General features: G+C 37.2%; 1 protein-coding gene across 3 annotated transcripts in view; it reads right to left on the minus strand.

Annotated features, from left to right (window-relative positions):
- Window positions 1–1,575: 1,575 nt before the first annotated feature.
- PIK3C2A (phosphatidylinositol-4-phosphate 3-kinase catalytic subunit type 2 alpha) overlaps window positions 1,576–24,126 on the minus strand; it is a 102,882-nt gene continuing 80,331 nt past the window's right edge. For all 3 annotated transcript variants that reach the window (XM_045796594.2, XM_045796592.2, XM_045796591.2), the window contains 11 exons: window positions 22,493–22,629; window positions 19,929–20,098; window positions 18,125–18,281; window positions 17,390–17,499; window positions 14,882–15,089; window positions 13,588–13,712; window positions 12,352–12,469; window positions 12,193–12,265; window positions 11,777–11,886; window positions 11,563–11,688; window positions 1,576–9,987 (listed from right to left, as the gene is read on the minus strand). In XM_045796594.2, the coding sequence (XP_045652550.2) occupies window positions 9,805–9,987; window positions 11,563–11,688; window positions 11,777–11,886; window positions 12,193–12,265; window positions 12,352–12,469; window positions 13,588–13,712; window positions 14,882–15,089; window positions 17,390–17,499; window positions 18,125–18,281; window positions 19,929–20,098; window positions 22,493–22,629 (1,517 nt within the window). In that variant the 3' untranslated portion in view covers window positions 1,576–9,804. The remainder of the gene's footprint in view (window positions 9,988–11,562; window positions 11,689–11,776; window positions 11,887–12,192; window positions 12,266–12,351; window positions 12,470–13,587; window positions 13,713–14,881; window positions 15,090–17,389; window positions 17,500–18,124; window positions 18,282–19,928; window positions 20,099–22,492; window positions 22,630–24,126) is intronic.

Below are 24,126 nucleotides of genomic sequence, written 5' to 3' on the forward strand. Positions count from 1 at the left end.
TTCATTCAGCAGCGCCAGGTCTTGTCTTGGGCTAGCTACTTCAAAGTCTGTCCCTGCCCGTAATAAATTCACTGGTAAAATACCATGTCGGTAAGTGCTACAGTGGAAGGCCTGGTAGTTACCGCCCAGCCACCGCTACCATTTCTTTTTTTTTTTTTTTTAAGATTGTATTTATTTATTTGAGAGAGAGAGCGCGCGCAGGAGCAGGGGAGAGCGACAGTGGGGGAGGGATGAGCAGACTCCCCGCGCAGCAGGGAGCAGGATCCGGGGCTCCATCCCAGGACCCCGGGAACACGACCTGAGCAGACACAACCCACTGAGCCACCCAGGCGCCCTCCCATTTCTTATTTCTATCCTACTTTAATGTCTTGTGGAGAATTTACTGACCACAGAGAAGAACCCAGAGATTTGAACCAGGCCGGGTTGGACCCCCTACCCACTACCTACCCCTCCACCTGGTAAACTTCCACGTTTCCCCTACACAGGGTTGTGGGGCTCTTGGCTGAGCAGGGAGGCGTGTTGGGCGGATCCTCATAGAGTTGCGTGCCCCTGTGAGAGAGATTGGCCAACAGGGAAACGATTGCAAAGGCAGGTGCTGGGTGTAGAGATGAGAGGAGGTGTGGAGGATGAGAAATAGAAACAGGTATTGAACTTCCTGGCAAAAGGGAACTGTCACTGTAACTCTTTAAGACTCAGTGCTGGTACATAGGAATGAGTCGAAAGAATGGGCAAATGAAGGGGCTTGTTTAAAAAGCCGCATGGGTCTGGGAAGGGGGGGAAGTCAAATCAGGAAACGGCTGTCGTCAATGTTTAAAGTAAGTGGTAAGACTTAGAAAGAAATTACTAAAACATCCACCACCAATCTTTCAACCTGTCACTGCCTGATGAGGAATTTTCTTCTAAAGCATTAGGAATTCCATTCAAATTGAGTAATCTATTGTCCCGTAGCAAAGATGCATTCTTACCACTAGCCAAATTAGCAAAGATGCATTCTTACCACTAGCCAAATTTACGTCTTTAGTGCAGATACGGAATAGATAACTCAAAATTAACAAGGCTCCAATTCCTAAGCCCCATACCTATCCACCTACTCCAAACCCCTTAATTTCAGTTAAACACTACCCATTTGCTCAAACCACAAACCTTGGAATCTCGTTTTGTCCTTTTTGTCTTGTTCCCATTAGGAGTCATCTCAGCGGGGCGCCTGGGTGGCACAGCGGTTAAGCGTCTGCCTTCGGCTCAGGGCGTGATCCCGGCGTTTTGGGATCGAGCCCCACATCAGGCTCCTCCGCTAGGAGCCTGCTTCTTCCTCTCCCACTCCCCCTGCTTGTGTTCCCTCTCTCGCTGGCTGTCTCTATCTCTGTCGAATAAATAAATAAAATCTTAAAAAAAAAGTCATCTCAGCTTTACCACAAAAATATATCATGAATACATTCGCACTTCTCCATTCCTGCTGCTACTCCAAGCCTCTATCATCATTCATTTGGGCAACTCAGTGGTATCCCAGCTATTTGTGCTTTCCACTCATGTGCCCACCACAAACACTTGCAACACATTTTCCACCCAGCAGTGATCTTTAAAAAAAAAAATTTTTTTTTTTAATGTATGTATTTGAGAGAGGAAGAGAGAGCGAGCACTAGCGGGTGGAGGGGTTGCTGAGGGAGAGGGAGAAGCAGGCTTTCCACTGAGCAGGGAGCCCAGGGCAAGGCTCCATCCCAGGACCCCCCTACCTGAGCCAAAGGTAGATGACCCTTAACCGACTGAGCCACCCAGGCACCCCTAGCAGAGTGATCTTTTAAAAACAGAAATCGAGGTTCGCCTGGGTGGCTCAGTTGGTTAAGCGTCTGCCTTCCCTTCAGGTCCTGATCCCACATGGGGATCCTTGCTCAGCAGGGAGTCTGTTTCTTCCCTCTGCAGCTCCCCCTGCTTGTGCTCAGGCGCTCTGTCTCTGTCAAATAAATAATCTTTAAAAAATAAAATAAAAACATAAATCGGATAATCTACTCTTCTGAGTAAATCCCTGCCTCCTGTGTTCTCAGCGCATTTAGAATAAAATCCAAACCCTTGATCTTGCCACACCCCTTGGTTCTAAATATGCCAGCCACACTTAGACCCCTTTCTGACCCTCTGAGGTAACAGGGGTGTTCCTTTACTCTCAGTTGCTACTACCTGAACTGCTCTCCCCCAAGATTTTCTCAGGTCTGCCTTTCAGATCCTGACCTTAGGTCATCTCAAAAGAAGCCTCCCCTGAGGAAGACCACCTAAAGTCGTCTTCCCTTCCAACATAACATCCTGCTATCTTCATAGTGCACAAATCTCTGACATTTTCCTTTATAGCTGCTTTTTTGGTTGTCTGCCTCCAACACAACACAACACAACACCCAACTCTGAGAATAGACTGTTCATTGCTTTTTCATTGCCTCCAGCAATCAAAACAGTGCCTGGCAGGCAGGAAGTTAGGCACTCAATAATTATTTGAATGACACTGACTAATTTTTTCCCCATTTGAAGATGTCTAGACTACTAACTTTTTTCAGGAGGCAGAAGATAGAAGAATAAGATTGGCAAACTAGACCAGATCACAATACATCTGTATGTAATTTGGGTCAGGCATTGCTGGAATGATTTGCTTTGAGCCCCCTGACTTGTCATCACAGTTATGTTTGTTTGTTTGTTTTAGATTTTATTTGACAGAGAGAGAGACAGCCAGTGAGAGACGGAACACAAGCAGGGGAGTGGGAGAGGAAGAAGCAGGCTCTCAGAGAAGGAGCCTGATGTGGGGCTCCATCCCAGGACTCTGGGATCACGCCCTGAGCCGAAGGCAGACGCTTAACGACCAAGCCACCCAGGTGCCCCCACAGTTATGTCTTACGGTGGAATTGACTGAGGGATTATGATATAACCAACAGTAACACTAGATTGTTTTTTGAGATTGTCACTCTGTTTTAAAAAAAAAATCATTAGAATCAGTTGGTAAAAAGACCATATAATATTTCTAATAAGGAATGTTGACTTAAATATTCATGGAATAGGAATTATAACTATTATTTCAGGTGGCTTTTTTTTTGTTTTAGTCAGGTTTAAGCCTTCCACTAGTTGTTTTTTTAATCAGAGACAGTGCACAAGCAGGGGGAGTGGCAGGCAAAAGCAGAAGCAGGCTCCCCGCTGAGCAAGGAGCCCCGGGCAGGACTTGATCCCAGGACCTTAGGATCATGACCTGAGCCGAAGGCAGACATTTAACCAACCCAGGTGTCCCGTTCCCCTAGTTTTTAATTCACCTTATCTGGCTGTTTGTATATTTAGTAATATCAAAGGTAAAATACGTGTGTGCTGAATGTTAATCAAATGGTGTTTACCTTCTCTTACGGCATGTCGTATTGCCTTTATGTGTGGCATATTTTGAACCTTTTGTGAATCAAAACCTGATTTTTTTATAAGACAGGAATTCTATCTAAAAAGGTTACTGTTAACACAATTAATAAAAATAGAGATTCAGTGATCAAATGGTTTGGAGCCCAAGGTGGGCTTGGACCCAGGGATCACGACCTGAGCTGATGTCAGACACAACCAACTGAGCCATCCAGGCACCCTTAGGGATTGAACTGTTTTAAAAAAAGATTTTATTATGAGAGAGAGCGCGCATGTGCTCCAGCAAGGGGGGTGCAGAGGGAGAGGGAGAGAGAATCTCAAGCAGACTCCTTGCTGCTGAGCCCGGGACCCGACACAGGGCTCGATCCCACGGCCCTGAGCCAAAATCAAGAGCCAGAAGTTCAACCAACTGAGCAACCCAGACCCCCCAGGATTGAACTTTTAGATATCTTTTTTGAGTTAAAATTCACATACCATACAATTTGCTATTTTAACCATTTAAAAGTGTACAATTCAGTGCCTTTTAGTATTTTCACAGTACAATCACCACTAATTCCAGGAATTTTCATCACCCTGAAAGAAGACTTGTACTCTTTAAGCAATTAACTCTCCAGTCTCTCCTCCCCCAACAGGCCCTGGCAACCACTAATCCGCTTTGTGTCTATGGATTTGCCTGTTCTGGACATTTCATATAAATGGAATCATACAGTATGTGGCCTTTTGTATGTGGTTTCTTCATTATCAATGTTTTTAAGGTTCACCCATGTTGTAGCATCTGTCAGTGCTCCATTACTTTTCCTTTTTTTTTTTTAAAGTAGGCTCCATGTCCAATGTGGGGCTTGGACTCAGGACCCTGAGATCCAGAGTCACATGCTCCAGTGACTGAGCCAACCAGGTGCCCCGGTGCTTCATTACTTTTTATGGCCAAATAGTATTCCACCGCAAGGATATACCACAGTTTACTTACCCATTCATCAGCTGATGGACATTTAGCCTACTTTTACTATTTGGCCATCATTAATAATGCTATGAACATTCGTGTACAAGTATTTGAGTACATGTTTTCAATTCTCTTGGAAATTATATACAATTACATTATGAATTGCCACGTCATAGGGTAACTGTTTAACTTTTCTGACAACTGCCAAATGTTGTGTAGATCAGCTGCACCACTTCTTTCCCACCAGAAATGAGGGCTCCAGTTTCTCCACAATTTTTTTTAATTCTAGCTATCCTAGTGGGTATGAATTGGTATCTCATGTAGTTTTTCTTTTTTTTTTTAAGATTTTATTTGTCAGAGAGAGAGAACGAGCATGCACACGAGCAGGGGGAGGGGCAGAGAGAGAAGCAGGCTCCAAGCTGAGCAGAGCCTGATATGGGACTCGGTCCCAGGGCCCTGGGATCATGACCTGAGCCAAAGGCAGATGCTTAACCAACTGAGCCACCCAGGTGTCCCTCACAGTATTTTTGATTTGTATTTCCCCATTGACTAATAAAGTTGAGCATTTTTTCATGTGATTGTTGGCCATTTTGGGGAAATGTCTGAAGTTCTTTGCCCATTTTTAAATTAGGGTAGCTTTCTGTTGTTGAGTTTTAGAGTTCTTTAAATACTCTGGATACAAGAGCCTTATCAGATACATGATTTGCAAGTATTCTTTCTCATTTGAGAACTGTCTTTTTACCTTCTAGTGTCCTTTGATGCACAGAAGTTTTTAATTTTGATGAGCCCATTTATCTATTTTTCTTTTGTTGGTTGGGCTTCTTGTGTCATCCTTACAAAACTCTGGTCTAATCCAAGGTTACAAAGATGTACACCTATGTTTTCTTCTAAGAGTTTGATAATTTTAGCTAATTTAGGTCTCTGATGTATTCTGAATCTTTGTATATGCTGTTCATAGTCCTACACTTCCTTCTTTTGCATGTAGTTAGCTAACTGTCCCAGCACCATTTGTTGAAAAACCTCTTTCCCCATTGATCGTGGCAGTCTTGTGTCTTTCCTGGATCATGATGCAAACAAAAATAACCAAATAGTTGCTCTAGAAAATAAAATACAACAACCAGGGGTGCCTGGGTGGCACAGCGGTTAAGCGTCTGCCTTCGGCTCAGGGCGTGATCCCAGCATTCTGGGATCGAGCCCCACATCGGGCTCCTCCACTGGGAGCCTGCTTCTTCCTCTCCCACTCCCCCTGCTTGTGTTCCCTCTCTCGCTGGCTGTCTCTATCTCTGTCGAATAAATAAAATCTTTAAAAAAATAAATACAACAACCAAAATTAAAAACTAAATGGATGAGTTAAACAGTTGAAGAAAGAAGTAGTTAACTGGAAAGGAAGTCAAAATAAAATATTCAGAACTGAAGAAAAATTTAAGAATAGCGAATCCTAAAAAAATAAAACAAGATTTTTATACCTAGGCCCATCCTAGCTAATATGGATAAAACAAGATTAGCCCTAGGGTAATAACTATTGAAAGTATGTGATGGAATCATTCATGGAATTCATTACACTGTTGTCTAAAGTATTTAAAAAAAAAAAAAAGGTGAAATAAAAGGTTGGTTTTTTTACTTTTTTTTTTTTTTTTTTTTTTTTACAGAAACCCAGTTTCTGATGGGGGTGATAAGCCCCCAAGAAACTAGCTCTGTTTAAGTTATTACTCTTTCATGGTCTTGGGCCCTTTTACATGTTCTCTCTAGGGTCAGAGAACCATAGCCTCACACTGGTATCATTCTGGAATGATGGAGGTAAGATATTGGAAGAATCTACCTTTCAGGATGCCTGGGTGGCTCAGTTGGTTAAGCATCTGCCTTTAGCTTAGATCACGATCCCAGGATTCTGGGATCGAGTCCTGCGTCAGGCTCCCTGCTCAGCGGAGAGCCTGCTTCTCCCTCTATCTGCTGCTCCCCCTGCTTGTACTCTTGCTCTCTCTCATTCTCTGACAAATAAATAAAATCTTAGGGGAAAAAAAAGGACGAATCTACATTTCTCTGTTCTGTAGATAGGTACAGAACATGTTCTTACTGTACTATGTAATATTTAAGTAAACCACCAAAGGTAACCATACTTACAGAAGTCTGTAAATATTGCATATTTCATCATTCCAATTATATGAAATGGTGATGGGGCAAAGTAGCAATCCAGAACCATGGTTTGGTTTTAAAGAACCATAGGCAGAAGTCAAATTTGTCATTTTTAGGGGCAACTCACAGGTCAGGTTGGAAATTCAGGATTTTTGAACCTACGAAACTCCTGGGTGAGATACAAAGAACACAACAGTGAGTTCATATCAAAGTTTATTTTTTAAATATTTTAAGTAAACTCTATACCCAAAGAAGGGCTTGAACTTAACAACCCCAAGACCAAGAGTTGCATGCTCTACCAACTGAGCCAGCCAGGCTCCCTGAGCTCATATCAAAGTTTAGAACCAAAAATGTTAATATGTTGATGAGAAAAGAAATGATAGCACAGTTCCTTTATTCCAGAAATAGTTTAATACAATCGTAGTACAGTTATGAAGTCACATTCAATGCACTGAATATATTCAAGGTATTAATAAAAATATTATACATCTTTACTACCTTAATATAATTAAAGTATTTGGTTCTTATGGATGAGACTACTTGCCATATTCATTCATATTTGCACTGCTAATCAAACAGCATATAAGTAAATCCATGGATTATGGTAGTGGGGCTTTTAGTCCTTTCTGATCTGAAATCTAAGTATCAAAATTGAGTATATTTTTTTAAAATGCCACAATACTTGAATCCTAGAAAGAACAGTCAACCAATTTAAGGCAAGATATTGGAACTTTTATACAACTTTAATTTGAAAAGATAAAAGAATACTTTATCAAAGATCATACATGCCTTACAGTCAGCTACCTACAGATTTTTATAAAGGCAGTAACGAAAATGTCAGTGCAAGTTCTACATTGGGCTCCTCAGTAGAGAAAATGACAGGTTCTTGGAGTAGACCATTATTTTCGAATCCCAAAACACTGCAAGAGGAAAGGATTCTGGTGCAGGACTTACATGTAGATAATTATTTTTACTCGGTAAAGACAGGTATAAAACATTGTGATTATACATAAAAATTAGTGTCTTGGCCAGTTTGTTTCAACTTTTGCTTCAGATTTACTTTAATGCAAGCTTTAAAAAAATGTTTAAAAAAAACTGATTTAAAATCTACTTAAAGTAGTAGTGCAAAGAGGCGCCTCTGTCCCTTTTTTTTTTTTTTTTGGTAAGGGCTGAAGATTAGCGTTTTACAAAGAAATAACTTATATTAAAATATATGTAAAATATGTGTATTTTTTTTAATGACCAAAGAAGGCACAAAATGAGTTAAATTAAGAAAAACATTACCACTTGTCCTGAACTCTGGTTAACTGTACAGTATTAATCATAATATACATTTTTAGGTAAGAAATCCAGATTTCTTGTAATTGAAAAGTGACATCACATTTTCTAGCTCTATTATTTGTGCTAAAAGACACCGCTGTAACAGACTGCAAACAGGCAGTACATACTGCGTCCCATTAACAATGACCTTTTACCAAGACAGACTTGGGTTTTGTTTGTTTGTTGTTGTTGTTTTACAGTGGCTAAGTGACAATTCATGGAATGGAATTAGGTCCTAAAAGCTTAAGTGAAAATATCTAACACTTCTTTATATCTGCAAAAGTACTTACACTCTTTAAGGAAATGTTAACTGGACGTGGAAAAGGTAAATTAACGGTGGTGCTTTGATTTGCATTTTAATTAAGTTATTAAATAGACAACATATTTTAACACTAAAAAAAAAAAAAAAAAGAAAAAAGACATTCATATATCATCCTAACGGGGTTTCCTACAAATGGACCATTAGTGTTAGGCACCAAAAATTTCAAGTGTTTTTATTTTGTAACCTTATCTCACTGATACATCCTCAGCTGTTCTATTTCTGCTCTCTCGGTTTTACCATTTACTTTAAACATCTGCACAGTTCATAACAATTACGGGCAACTGAATAGGAGATTGTCCTTTCTCTGTTGGTATTCTTCATTGCATATTTTGTCAGTTATCTCACAGCAACTAGATTACTACAATCCCTATTACCATTTAAAAAGTGTCTGAAATTCCATTCTAGCCATGAGAATTAATATATCAACATATTTATTCAAACGAAACACAAAATTATGTGTGCAGCTGAATGAATAATAAAAATGAATTTTATCCTTAATGGTTACTGTAGAATAATTTCAATTATGTCCCTTACGATTCTGAATCCCACTGTATTAAGGAAAATAATTCATGTGAATGTATAATGTTTACAAATATAAGACAGCTTACAAGACAAAATGTGATATAAAAGTCTACATTAAAATTCAGTCTGGACCCTAGAATTCTTGTCCTGGGCCTCCTGTGAAGAGTCCGCCCTATTCATGGAGTTTTACTAAACAGGAATGGGTATGTAAGTGAACAATTTTCACTTGCTTAATGAGCAAGTGGAGTACAGATACATGGAGGTGGATTACCGAAGTTGAAGTCACACTCCTGGGAGTAAATGTAGGATTATAATGGAATGATGGCATTTAGCATACAGTTACATCAATGAATCTCATTCAGTTACAGGGCAACAAAAACATAAATGTCTGTTTAAGTCACATGAGAAGTAGAAAAAAATCATCTTTCTGTGGGAAAAACATTAGTAAATGTACATAATTCTTTAGTAAGTTGAAAGTGAGTGAGAACTACTTAAACTAATTATTTATCAAGTCAGGAGAAAATCAGAATGAAGTGCCAGGGAAGCGGATGAAGTTAAGGCACCATTATTTACAACTTCAGTGATTGGCACTTATTCTGAAAAGATTTTAAAGACATGGGTGATAAAAAGCAGTATTATATTCCACTACTTCTATAAACTACGTAGTAGTTCTGAACATCACTATTATTTGTGCTTTGCTTTCGGCCCTGTGAATAGCAGCTGCATTTTCTGGTAACATCCTGCACCTTTCCTTTCCTTTGGTGTTTGTGAACACACGCAGTGGTAAAGGTTGTAAAAGGTGCAAAACAGGAAAACATGCTGAGTCTGTGTAATAAGAAACAATGCAAAACAGAGGGCTGAACTGACATCGTACTATCTGACCAAACTAAAGCTATTACTCTGAATTACTCAAGGAAGGATTAAATCCTTCACCCACTCAGAGTCTTTCTCAGGACTTATTATATATTAAGTTTAGGGTTTATAGCATTCTGTATTATGACTTTAAAACAGCAACAGCTTCAACAAGTTCATAAAAGTTAATTATGTGACTGTTGGTCCAACAGATGCATTGAAATGCAGTAAGTACATTTACTTTATAATTTCTGTCCAAGTATAAAAATATTATGCAAAATTCCCAATTGTGTGTGTATACGTGTTTATAACTGTTCTTGCTTCTAAAACTCAGAAATTCACTAGCTTACAAATAGGTTGCTGCAGTCAGCTGATACCACTTAACCGTCTCTTTGCTCAAGTTGAAATCTTTCAAAGGCAGGGTCACTCCACCCAGGAAAAAATTCTCCCGCAGAGACTCTGCACTGAGAACACTGAGTTGAAGTTCTCTCTGTCTTAGGGTTTCTTTGCTGTATCCACTGTACACAAGCTACAGCAAAGGCAAAAAGAAAACAGTAAGTTATAAATTTTTTGTTTGGTTGGTTTCTTGGATTATTTTAAGTAAAAACAGAAGTGAGATTAGTAGTTAAAGAGACAACAGTTAATGACATTGATCATGACACATCTAGTAGAATTTGCCTCATACTTTAGATGCACATTTTCTATTTTAGGAGTCTTGGATTTTATTATCATTCCTCCGTGTCTGATATAGAAATGCACAGAGTAGAAAATTATTACGGGTAACAACTGAAAACATGGATTTTTGGAGATGGAGGTATGGGGAAGGGAAAAGCAATTACAAGGCGGCATGCCTTGAGATGATCCGATACCTGGGAAAGAGACTGGAAGGAAGCAAGTGGGGATAATGTAACTATTTTACAAAAAAATGAGGGATTAGAATTTCTTTTTGATGTCTTTTTTTTTCTGTTAGATTTTATATACCATGAAATAATTTCTGATTATCCATACTTCAATGCAAATTCACCAACTACCGATACAGTTTACAGCAAATCTGGAATGCTAAAAAGCTCTGACCACCACATTCAACACTTGGAATTTTTTTCAACAACGCCTCATCATAACTTATGAGAAACATCTCTGTAATCTAGTCCTTCTCACTGTTTAACTAATAAAAACTGAAAACTGACCACATTTCATTTCTTGAAAGTACAACACTACTAACGAGGGAAAAAGCCAATACTACTTTTTGAGAATAACACCAATCTGTCTTCACCAAACATTGTATATGCTTTTCAAGAGCTAAAAGCTATTCTGTGGTTTTAACAAACTGATGAAAATCCACATTTATTTCCTTCCAAATCTCTACCCACACATTTTTGTGTGGATGTAATGTTAATGTACATAAATAATGTGGTGTTTATCCTAAAAAAGTAGTTGACTAAGAGCAGGTTTTAATAGTTGAGTAAGTTTCTATGTTGACCGTGAGTAGCTTAGCAGAGTCACAGTTCTGCTCCATCCTGTTCGGCCGATGCTTTGCTTACTGCTTTTAGTTTAGAGCACTCTGTCTGAAGTGGGTTGCTGACAGATTAAAATGAATTAGGAGGAGGAGGAGGATTTTGAAACTACATCCTATCAAAGGTAAAGGTAGTGAAGATGTTTTAAAAGGATAAACGCAGTTAGTTCTGTGTAGTTCCAAGTGGGCCAAGTGAGACCCACAGGTGCAAACTACAGGCAATGAAGATTTCAGCCCAGTATTGAAAAAAAAAAAAAATCGATGAGCTGGAACTGCCCAAAACAAAGTGGATGGACTGGAAGTATTTCAGCACAGACTGGACAACCACTTTTTGAAAATGTTGTAGAGGAGGTTCAAACACTGGAAAGGTGGTTGAAGATAATCACTAAGACCTTTTTAAAACATAAGGGTCAATGATGGCAGGTTCAATTCTGCAACATTTTGATAAATATCACTACACTGCTATTGATTGGCTTTACTAGTACATAAATACCTCTGCAACTGGTACCTAAAACTTTTAAATTTAAAGTGTTTAAAACTTAAAATCTCAAAAGAACAAATCTAGGACATTTTTAGATGATTTTAACTTACCATCTCATTGAATGTTGGATTCCTAGTTTTTCGTGAAATTTTGGTTTTACGTTTGGATGTTTTGTGGGTATCTGGGAGTAGGTATGTTTTGACATATGGATTTGGGTCTGCTCCATCCTCAGTAACCTATAAAGAAAAGTTTTTCTTTAATAGTAACACTTCCTACCAAGGTATAGGTTTTCCTCCACAATCATCATTATTTATAATCACTCACAAGGTCTTTGATGTGCATCACCATGATGAAAAGAGTACCATTTCGGTAAGAGATAGATAATTTCACTGCTCCTCCAATTTGGCCTGGAGTAGGACTGAAGGGACCTGCATCTGAAAATATAAATACATTCATCTTTATTTTTTCTTGCTTACAGTAGTACAAACTATGACAAAAAAATTTCTGCTTTAATTCCGGGATCATCATATGTGGGGAAAGGAAAAGGTAAATAACCTAGTAGGCCACTGCTTTATACTTCTTTAATAATCACATTCTGTTAGGAAAGTTATGTTTATCCAGAAACTGACAGGCTTAGAAGGAATACCCTCCTCTCATTCTCACTACATTCACTGAGAAATTATAACTTGCAAGTCATAGGGAAGCCATGAATTATCAATAAAGAGAAAAAATAATCTTACCAGCAGACCTAGCTATTCCTTCAGCTTTTTCATCACGAAGTAACGGGTGGAAAAAAGTACAAACAAGATCACACTAAGAAAGAAGAGGAAAAAAAATTATTAATTTAAATGTCATGCAGCACAAAAAATAGTATGTTCTTTTTCAATTAGGACAGTCACCTCTGCTACATCCGTTGAAGCACTCATCAAACTCTGTAAGTAACTGTTCAACTCAATTTTCCTTTTGGCTGCTACATCTTTTATGTGTGTTCTTCCTAGAACCATCCTATTAGGAAAGCTACAAAAGAAAACACAGGTGGGATTTAAACTATTTCACTTGGAGGTATTTACAGAACTAAGCACAATATTTATTTAGAAATATATATATATTTAAAAAAAATACTTAAATACAAAGTGGAATCTTAATCTTCTAGAAAGTAAATTTTTGTAATTTCAAAGTACTGGAGATAAAATAGTTCAAGTACCTGTTAGCCTTTTATAAACCTTGGCACAAAAGAGACACTATTTTGCTATTTATTACTTATTTTCTACTATTTTTTCTAAAGATTAATCCATTCGCAAATATTTTATGCATATCTTATCCTCCAAAACAATCATTACTCAATCAGCCACAGTTACTGTTGATATCAGTCCCATACCCTGTCAACATTGGGTCCACAAGTGACATAGGGTCCAAATCAAGAATAATCTTAACTCTGCATATTTTGTTGGCAATGAAAAATGAGACTGCATGTGGAAATAAACTCTGATACCCACTTTGCTGACTCTTTACTTCTGAAATCTAGTCTGAGAAGAATATGAGCAACATGACACAAGAAATCTATTAGTCATTAGCTACGTTAAAAATGAGGGTTTTGAAAGGGTAACAGATACAAAACTAAGTACTAAGATTTTGACCAACAGTCTCAATGCCTCAGCTTATTATTTTTTAGAGGAGCTCAATATGGCCATAATTATTTCTGCAGTGATTTAAAATCTGACTTTTCGAAAACCAAGATCCCAAATTATTATCTTATGTTGCAGACTATGGTAGAGACAACAAATTAAAAGATTCAACTAAGTTCCTTGACCTCACTGTAAAGGTAGCTGAAGTAACGATTTACCTAATCAAATATGATTTAAAAAAAAAAAAAGCTTCAACTGTAATTAGAAAGCTAGAAAATCCCCAATTTTAAGTTTAGGATCTTGATCATTTATTCACTGTTTATTCATTCAAGAAAACCTTATAGTTCCTTGTCTATGTATAGTACTTTTATCAGGCCCTTGTGATACAAAAGAAAGTCAGTCACACATGGTCCACTGTATCTTACTAAATGTTTACAGAAAGCTTTTGACCGACACTTGGTAATTGTTTCCTATTAAAAAAAGGATTAATGTACAAAAATGGGAACATACCCTGGTAACTTCCAAAGTGGAAAAATAATACTGAGCTTATTGTGAAGTTCCTGAAATTCATCAAAAGTCCGGAACACAAATGATGGCTCTAGCTGTCCTTCCCTCAAAATTCGGACTACATAAATCTGAAAAGAAACCACACCCCAAACACATTAGATTAAGAAAACAAAACAAAAAGCCTCTCCTGACAGAAAGTTTACGACTTGACCATTCTATATAGTCGCAGTGCTAGTAATACATATGTCACCAAGAGGAAACAGCAAACATAAAAGTCATTGTATTTATAGACGTCTAACTATATCAAAGAGTGATATTAACCACTGTAAGATATATAAACAAGAACTGGAAAGTGAAAGTCATTTATTTCCAGGATTAAATATAATAAATGTACTTCCTGAAATTTATAAATTTAGTACATTTCCGATGAACACATTAATAAGTTCATTTAAGAGAGTAAATGAGAAAGGCAAAATTTATGGTGGCAGGAGGATGAGGGAAAACTTGTCTTACTGGATATTTAAAGTATTATAAAGTCACAGTACTTTGCAGAGTAAAATACTGGCGTAGAAAAAAGTAATATTTATCTACAGAAGACCAGATATAAATTCAGGGATATACATTTAAAATATGCTAACATTATAATATCTATATTATAAACAATTGGGGAAAAAAATGGAATATTCAATAAAATGGTGTTAGGATAAAATGCTAAATAAACTTACAAAAATTTACTAACAATAAAATAGGTGAAAATTAAAATAATAAAGTTGCTTTCTAAGATACCAGTTTGTCAAAAACTTAAAGACAATGCTGTAAAGTATTTCCCAATAAAAATATTAGCACAAGGGTGAAAAACAGCAATAAAACAGTTGATAATGCTATCCATGGGGAGGTGGGAAGCATACTAAAGATCTTGATTTTGTTTAAGGATGAATTTTATATGTGTGTATGTTTAATAATATTTCATCCCTAGAAAGTAGAATGAGAACTGAAGACTTTATGTGCTTTTACATAGGTTCAGTTTGTTACAATGAGCAAGCTTTACCTTAAATTAAGAACAAATTGAAGAGAGGAAAAAAAGCAAAAGAGCACCACCTTTTAAATCTTGTCTCCAGAAGGAAGAATATCATTTGTCCCCCATGGTTTGGGAGCAAATTTACCAAGAAATAAATACCAAAAAACAATTAGGGATTCCTCAAATATTTATTTATTTTTGGGCCGTCCATGGGAGAAAACAGTATGAAAAGAACAACAACGCACGCATGAGTCTCTACAAATACCAAACCAAACTTACGTAATGTTTATCTGGGTTGTATTTCTTATGATAAGTGAAAACAGAGACTTCCTTGATTCGACCATCTTGTCTAAACGAGTATGTTTTGGGTGAAAATGAAAGGATGGGCTCATCATTGGAAGGAAGACCAGAAAAACGCAACTGAGCAAGATTGTGAATGAAGAAGTTAAACTTTGTGGCAATGCTTCCCAAACTTGATTCAATAAGCCTACAAAATAATTGGAAAATATGTTAATAGTAAATGTTCACAAGAAAACATGTTCAGTTCTTTGAAAATAATAAAGGATGAAAAAACATTTTCATTCCTTTTTAAAAAATTTTTTTAAGATTTTATTTTTAATCTCTGCACCCAATGTGGGGCTCAAACTTATAACCCTGAGATCAAGAGTCACACAATCCATCCAGCCAGGAGCCCCTCAAATTCTTTTTTTTTTTTAATCTACCTATCTATCAATCAAGAGATACAAATGTTCTTTTATTAAAGTAAGCTCTAGAACCTTGGGGCGCCTGGGTGGCTCAGTCAGTTAATCATCCAACTCTTGATTTCTGCTCAGGTTATGATCGCAGGGTTGTGAGATCGAGCCCTCTGTTGGGCTCCTTAAGATTCTCTCTCCAACCCCCCCAAAGTGAGCTCTAGGCCCAACATGGAGCTTGAACTCATGATCCTGAGACCAAGAGTCACATGCTCTACTGCCTGAGCCAGTCGGCACCCCCATTGTCATTCCTTTTAAAATATTAAGCAGATTCTCACTTTGCCAAGGATTTCCTTTGTTCTTTAAGCCAAAAACCCATTAAAAGATATTGCATCCCAACAAAACATTTTAGTACAAGAAAATCTCTATTCCATCCCATCCCACTGCCTCCCAAGGAATGATGCTGTATTTCTTGAGCTCTGTGGGATCTAACACTAACTAAAAAACTATGAGGGATAGAAGATGACTGGTATAATGCCAAAAAAGATGATCATTATTTAATTCCCTTTTAATAAACAGGGAAGTTGACAACTAAACAGGTATAGAAGGAAGCATCGAAAGTAATCCAAATTTAATAAAATCTTTCTATCAAACAGTTGTAGAATCTGGTATCAGATTCCTTCAGACAATCATAATTTCCCTCAGTTGGAGAAAGAAGTTTTGACAGGATAGGGAGTTTGACGGGGATATATCTGGAAAGCAGGCTTGGATAAAACATTTTAGGCATGCAAAAGAAACAAGAAGTCTCAGAAGCAGGATAAAGAAATCCAGAAAGAGGAAAAAGATTCAAAAAGAATAGTCTAGAACCTCACACAAAGGTTCCCGCTTTGCTATGGACCGAATATTTGTATCCTCCAAAATTCCTATGTTGAGACCCAACCCCATAGGGCCTTTATGGAGTCAGTAATTAAGATTTGATGAGGTCTTAAGGATAAAGTTCTGATCCAATAAGATTAGTGTTCTTATAAGAAGAGACAAGAAAGTTTATGCTTTCTTGCTCTTTATCTCCTTCCTTTCTGTGAGGAAACAACGAGAAGGCAGTTGTCTGTAAGCTAGAGCCCTCACCAGGAAGTGAATGAGCTGGCACCTTGATCTTGGACTTCCCAGCCTTTAGAAGTAAGAGAAAGTAAGTGTTTATCGTTTAAGCCATGTTGTCTATGGTATTTTGTTATGGCCACTCAAGCGAACTAATACATGCCTGCTTTATAGTTTTGCCCACAGGCACCAATGAATCTCTTTTGAAAAACAGAACAAAACCCATCAATACCTAAATTATCAGGATTAGTTTGGAAGGCTATACAAAAGCCAGCTTCCTTCAATTCAATTCAGCCCAGACTCTTGAGACTAGGGAAGTCCAGTCCAGTTTTCTATCTTTTCCACTGAGAGGAAGAAAGCAAGAGAAAAAAGAAAAAAGAACATGAGCTCATAGGTCCCTCCCTGCTGTGGCATAATAATGAGGTGGTACCACTAGATAGTGGCCAACCTGGTCACCAGACTTTTAGAACACATTTGCCAGGAAGATCTGCCTTTAAAGCAAAAATGACAAGTTCAAATGCCAATAATCAGTATATGTGTTTTAATACTACATCATAGAGTAAAAATTTACTAGAGCAGTGTCCCAGAGTTTGCAGTTTTAAGTATTTATGGTATCCATGAAAATTGTTTAGGCAAAATCTTGAAAAACAGATTAGTACAGATATTATTTTAGAAAAAAAAAGAACAAAAACTTTGTACTTGGCACTACAGGAAATATGCTTTCCAGAAAGTTCATAAATAGGATGTTTATAATTCAAGTCATATACTAAATAAAACTTGAGTCATTTTAAAATAAATTTAAAGTTTTATTGCAAATCCTTTACATTTACTCAGTAAATAAACTTCTGACATAAAATATACTTTTGATAAGCCTACTTGCCAATACTGTGAATCACAATTATTTCCTAAAAATCAGATTTTTGATATACAGCATTTGTTTAAACTAAGGAAAACCAATCAAAGCTCTGTGCCTTCTCTAATTTATTTAAATATGCCTTACCTAGTAAAGAAAATTGTAGCTTCTGCATCTGTAGTTTGCGGTTGAAGTGCATCTCTAACATACTTCAAGTCTTGAATACTTGTAAGTTCTGGTAACCCTGAAGGAATCATCTATAGAAAGGGAAAAAGAGTTTGTGAGTTAAACTTTTTAAAAGTCTGTGTCCCCCCGGCCCCAACCCTTAAAAGCTGGCCAAGTAATTAGAACTACAACAAACAATCATAGTTTTGAGGAGTTTATATTAGTCTTATAGGGACCTAAGTGATTCAGTTATAAATGAGAAAAATTGAGGTCAAGTAAGTCAATTGTTGGAAGTCACAAAGCCAGTTTATGGAATAAAACCTGTGAAATCCAGACCTTTTATCTAGTCCTCTGTTTTATCAAGTTCAGTCAAAATAATCATAGCGGAGGTTTACTTTTAACTTAAGACACATCCAGAAAAGTATAGAAATCTGAACACACCCAAATTAAGATACAAAATATGTTCCAGCATCCCAGATGACTCTCTTGGGGTCCCTTGCAGTTACTTTTACTCCTCACCCCCAGGGCAGATGTGACTTCGGTTTTGTATTTTATATAAATGGTGTCTGGCATATTTTACATAGCAGCAATTTTTGAATATTTTGATAGTATTTCTGACATTTGAAACTACAGTAAATTTTATTCCAAAATACCCTTCTTTAGATATTGAAACACAGAGCATTAATGTAAATTAAAGTCTTGTAAAAGAATAGTTACCAGTGAAAGGAGGTTAAGAAAGAGGTTTGTCTGTTTTCTTATTAAGTTGTAGGCCTGACAACAGAGGTCCACAAACAACTGGAAACGAATGGTAGGCTTTTCACCCCCATTAATGACATACGCCATATCAGAGGTCAGCACAAAAGGAGCCCGATCCCTATTTAAAAAGAAAGTATACAACAAAAAGTATTATTTACAGAAGATATTCAAATAGTGCTTTTGTTACCACATGGTTATTGAACTAATCTATCTGAGCCATAGCAATTTCCAATTGGGAAATTTAGAATCAGGCAGGTTTGAATCTGCATTAAAACTTCTAAATTTGCATTTTCATGAAAGCCATCATATAATCAATCTCATTATTTAGATAGAACACATATATAATTTTTTCCAAGATGATATTTATAAACCCTCACACTCAAATAGAGATCAAACAGTAGTTACAAATATACAGAGAGAAAAATTTGGCACTCATTGCCATTATACAAATGGGAACATTTCTAATAGGTACCTCTAACTAGTTAAATATACCTTAATTCATTTCAACAAAGGTTACTACACACACACACACACACACATATTCTTATCTACTACATGGTCAAGTCATCTCTTAGGGGGCGCCTGGGTGGCTCAATCGTTAAGCGTCTGCCTTCGGCTTAGGGCGTGATCCCGGCGTTATGGGATCAAGCCCCACATTGGGCTCCTCCGCTATGAGCCTGCTTCTTCCTCTCCCACTCCCCCTGCTTGTGTTCCCTCTCTCGCTGGCTGTCTTTCTGTGTCAAATAAATAAAATCTTTAAAAAAAAAAAAAAAAAAGTCATCTCTTAGGGTCTTTTTTAATCCCTAGTCAGGCTCAATGGGAGCTAAAAGCCAAAAAACAACAAGAAAAGAGGCAAGTTTGGGGACATTAATTTGTGAAAATGTGCCTTTCTTTTAAAGTAAGTTGTGTCCAGGGGCACCTGGGTATCTCAGTGTCAGTTAAGCGTCTGCCTTTGGCTCAGGTCATGATCCTGGGGTCCTGGGATTGAGCCCTACATTGGGGTCCCTGCTTGGCAGAGAGTCTGCTTCTCCCTCTCCCTGCCACTCCTCCTCTCCCCACTGCTTGTGCTCTCTGTCAAATAAAAAAATAAAATCTTAAAATAAAATAAAATAAAATAAAATAAAATAGTTGTGTCCACTAATTAAAATCAATGTTATGGCTAAATGTGTCAAAAGAAAGGTTCCTCAAAATACACAAAGACATCAATCTTAAATAAAATTCTGATCCTATCAAAATGAAAACACCTTTAGCATTACTTGAAATGACTGAACTTGAAATCAATGACCTCTTGAATTAATCTGAGAAAAAAAACCAACAACTTCAGTTTTTTTAGGAAGAAAAAAGTGGACAGGAAAAGTGGAGAAGGAATAGATTGTAGAGAGGCTGACATTAAAACCATCAAAACCTTAACCATCGTGTGGTAAAAGAAGTCGATTTCTTTTTCCTTCAAGTAAAATTATGGAAACTCTTCCAGATATATATACACATGATGGATGGATATAGATAATTTTATTAATACCTTTTGAAAAGTGATCCACAATGTGGAAACCTGCTTCAGGATTACCTGGAGTACTTGTTTTTCTTGTTTTTGTTTTTTTAAGGTAGGCTCCACACCAAAAGTGGGGCTTGAACTCACAACCCTGAGATCAGGAGTTGGATGCCCTACTGATTGAGCCACCCAGGCGCCCCCGGGGGTACTTGTTTAAAAAAAAAAAAAGTGCCCTTCTTTACTTTAGCAACAACAATAACAATACTAAATTAGTACCTTTTGAAGCTGCCAAACATTTGTGCATGGCCCAAAAACTTTCCAAAGTCAATATGAAACATGTGCCCTGTGCTTCGAAGCATTATATTATCATTGTGTCGATCACAGATGCCTAGAACATAGGTGGCTACACAGCATCCAGCACAAGAATAGATAAAATTTTCAGAAGCCTATAATAAAGATATAAAATTATTTTAGAAAAAAAATATTTTTAAAGGAGGCAGGTTATAAAGATTAAAGTAGTTCATCACCCTTTGAAAACACTACCGTAATTCATTTTTCAACAGCTTATAGACTAGGTTATGGTAACAAAAGCCAGCCTTGTCTTATTTCGAAAACAAAAACACCCTTCTAAATGTGGTTACTGCCCTTTCTCTCTAGCTACTGTCTTTTAACAGGCAGAGATACTGCCAGTCCCTACTTAGGATATGTGCTGCCTTTGAACATCTTTTAAGAATCACTCTGTGGAACTCTGCTCTCACAGGCTCTGTTGTTTCGTACAAGTAGTGTTAACACTGTGACAAAGATTAATCTGAATAAAAGAATATTTTTCCCTTTTTTGGCTTATAGGGAGGGCATGTATGAAGAAAGTCAGCTTGTATCTTTAAACATACAGTAATATAATTAATGTGTTTTGTTGACTCCTTATGTGTCACACCTGCAAGTTTTTCAAAGATGGAGCTCTTCTTTCACTTCAGTCTTGCCTGCCCTGGGGATTAAATTACTAACATCGTATCATACAGAAGGATGCAGCAAGATGTACACAATGAGTATTTTTACCTAAAGCATGTGCATTTAATTTATTCTCAAGCTGCTACATTTCTGAACTGAGCAGTCATATGGCTCTACATGTCCATGTGGTTATTTCATAACTCCCCAGAAATCATTACTGATGACGGTAAGAGCAAATGTTTACACAGCACTTACCACAAACCAGGCACTACTCTTTCTACACACCTACACACATGCATGTACATGCACACTCTATGACATGGGCATGATTATGACTGTCATTTTATGTATGAGGGAAACTGAAACACAGAAGTTCTTTGCCCAAGATCACATAATTTTTAAGTGGCAGACCCAAGATTCAACCCAAGCAAAATGACTCCTGTATGTTATATTCTCTCTTAGTAAAGGACATTGAGAGTTAAATGCATAAAAGGCACTCAACGTATGTTATCTGACAATTATTTAGTGTCAAACCACTTTCTCAGAACCACAAAAGAGCCAACATTACTATATACAAGTATAGGCTTCTGTTGCACTGCTTTCCCCACACCAAACGTAAGAAAAGGGAGTGATCTTAAACAGTTTAAAAGACTAACAAAGGGCAAAATTCCTCTATCTTCTTAGGTCAACAGATAGACTTTGTATGTATTGGTAAATGTGATACATTAATGACTTGACATAAAGTAGGTGGGCAAATGATATTAAAACTGAGATCTCCTTACATTGCCTTTGAAAGTGTTCTTGAAAAAAAAAAAGTATTCTTAAGTCTTTCTTAGGCCAATTTAGGATCATTAGAGGCCTTATGTCCTAAGAGATTTCCCTTTCCCTTTTTCCCCCATTTTTTTTTCCTTAAGTAAACTCTACTCCCCCCTCCACCGACATGGGGCTTGAACTCACAACCCTAAGGTCATGCATGGGGCACCTAGCTGGCTCCGTCGGTTAAATGTCTAACTCTTGGTTTTAGCTTAAGTCATGTTCTCATGGGTGGTGGGATTGAGCCCAGCATTTGGCTCCTGCAGCAGGGAGTCTGCTTGAAGATTCTCTCTCCCCTTTCTCCCTCTGCCCCTCCCCCCACTGGTGCGCTCACATGCACTCTCTCTAAAATAAATAAATCTTAAAAAAAAAAGTCACACACTACCGACTGAGCCACCCTGAGATTTCCCTTTCCTATTACAGAATTCAAAAGTATGCTGAAACAAAAAATTGACACCTCTAATAATAACAGCTATCAACTACAGAATTTAACTCTGTGTAGGGCTTTCTATATAAATTCATCTAAATCTTACAATAGCCTTATAGTGCTATTATTTTTTACAGCCATAATACATACTATAATACCAACAAAAAAAAAAGTACTATAATACCATAACGTATACTATTTTATATCCCAGGTCACTGAGGCATAAAAGAGGTTAATACTTTGACCAAGGCTCAATACTTGGTGACTTGGAACCTAAGTTCAAGCTCAGAGAGTCTGGCCCATAATTTTCCTCTCAACTCCATACGATACAGCAGTCTTACTCATTTCCAGAACTTTTCCCAAGATCTTTGTTAAATATAACATTCTGGGTCATGAAAATACCTCTGTTTTGCTGGCTTCTAAATGCATGCTTGGAATGTTTTGGGGGTTATTAGGCATTGGTTTCACTCAGATTCTTGCCATTAAATGCACTGTTTATACACAAACATATATATATATAAATTTTTTTTTTAACTTAGAGAAAGACACTGTTTTCACAACTTAGACTACATGGCTGGAAGATGAAAGCATTTATGACCTATGTAATACATTTTTGACAAAGTTATCTGGAATAAGAAGACTTGCCAATCACCTTTTCATATTCCTCTTCAGAAGGATTGTATTTTCTCAACCACTCTGCAAGGGGTTTATCTTTAAAGGATCCGGTCACACCATATTCCACTTGGATTTTCCTGAGGGTATCTGAAGCAGGAACTAGCTCCACCATACCTTTAACAACAAAACATCAAGCTACGCAAAAATATCTCCCCAAAAGTAAGCCTTTAAAAAATTTATAGCTTTCAATCTTTGACATAAGACATCAGTTAGGAATTATTTTTAAAAAATCAAGTCTGGCAGCCCATGCTAGAAAATTTGAGAAATCAAAATAATTTTTTATTTTCAGAAGCACCCAAAATTTAACAGCTGAACTTGACTTTGAGGCTCCATAATCTGTACAACCATGTACTACGCACCACCCCCCTGCAAGAATAACAATTTTAATTACAAATTAGATGATACTGACTTAGTAAAGTTACTTAGTTAATAAACTTACTCTGATCATGTATTTGGGCAATGATGGAGTGTTTCAGAGTACACTAAGCCCTTTCAAAGGGAAGAATAGATTAAGATTGTCCTTGTGACATATTTAAGTATCAAGTATGTGTTTCGCTTTCCTACATGAAATGTAAATGCCTGGCTAGGCAAATCATTTTTTTTCCCTCTACTTTTAAAACAAGTATCAAATTAATATATTATGGGACATCTACATAAGGGAATACAATGAAGTAGATCTTTATGTGCTTATGCTCTAAAATAAGCTTTAAATACAAAATCCAGATAGAGGACTGTCCTTTTGTGCTTAAAAGAAAGACTGGGATGCCTGGGTGGCTCAGTTGGTTAAGTGTCTGCCTTCAGCTCAGGTCATGAACTCAGAGTCCTAAAACTGAGCAGGGAGCCTGCTTCTCCCTCTCCCCCTGCCCCTTGTCCCCCTGCCATCTCCCACTCACACTCTCTTTCAAATAAATAAGTTCTATTACATGCTACATTTACTATGTGCATGTATTATTTCTATAGTTAAAAAATTAGTTTTACATATTTTCAAAATCAAGGAGATGCACTGGTGCCAAAATAAAAGATATGGACAGAGAGACCTGCTTCAGACAAAAGACTGGAAGAAACCAAGTTGGCCAAGGCCTTCAGACCACCCCAAAAGAAAGTATGCAGGGCCAGTTTGTAATCCTACCAGTCTGGTCACACAATGAATAATGAATTCATTGGGATCTTTTATGTTGTTTTGGTTGCATCATCTAGTTTATAGTTCACAGTGCCATCCTTTTTCAATGAGTACCTGCACCTTGATTCTATGACTATGTTTAATCAAATTTTTAATATACATACAAATTTCTAATTTCATAATCAAATATACATACATATAAATTACTATGTGCTAAAACAGTGGACTAAAGTTTATAAAATATTCAATGCACTACTAGCCTTGTAAGGTATGGTCCCTACCTTGAGAGAACTTAAAATCAATCCGGGGAGGAGGAAAGATACACCAGTAAATATCTGGTGAATATTTAGACAACTGTTGAGTCTGAGAAAGTGAGGGATTACTAGAAACACTGAAATACTAGTTAAAACTTCACAGAGGATATGGATGTGATTTCATCTGAAAAATAAGGATACTTGTGAGGTTAACACAAATGAAAAAGCTTAGGCCAG

The sequence above is a fragment of the Ursus americanus genome, chromosome 24, assembly GCF_024610735.1.
Source record: "Ursus americanus isolate L20-20 chromosome 24, mUrsAme1.1.p, whole genome shotgun sequence".
NCBI classification, from domain to species: domain Eukaryota; kingdom Metazoa; phylum Chordata; class Mammalia; order Carnivora; family Ursidae; genus Ursus; species Ursus americanus.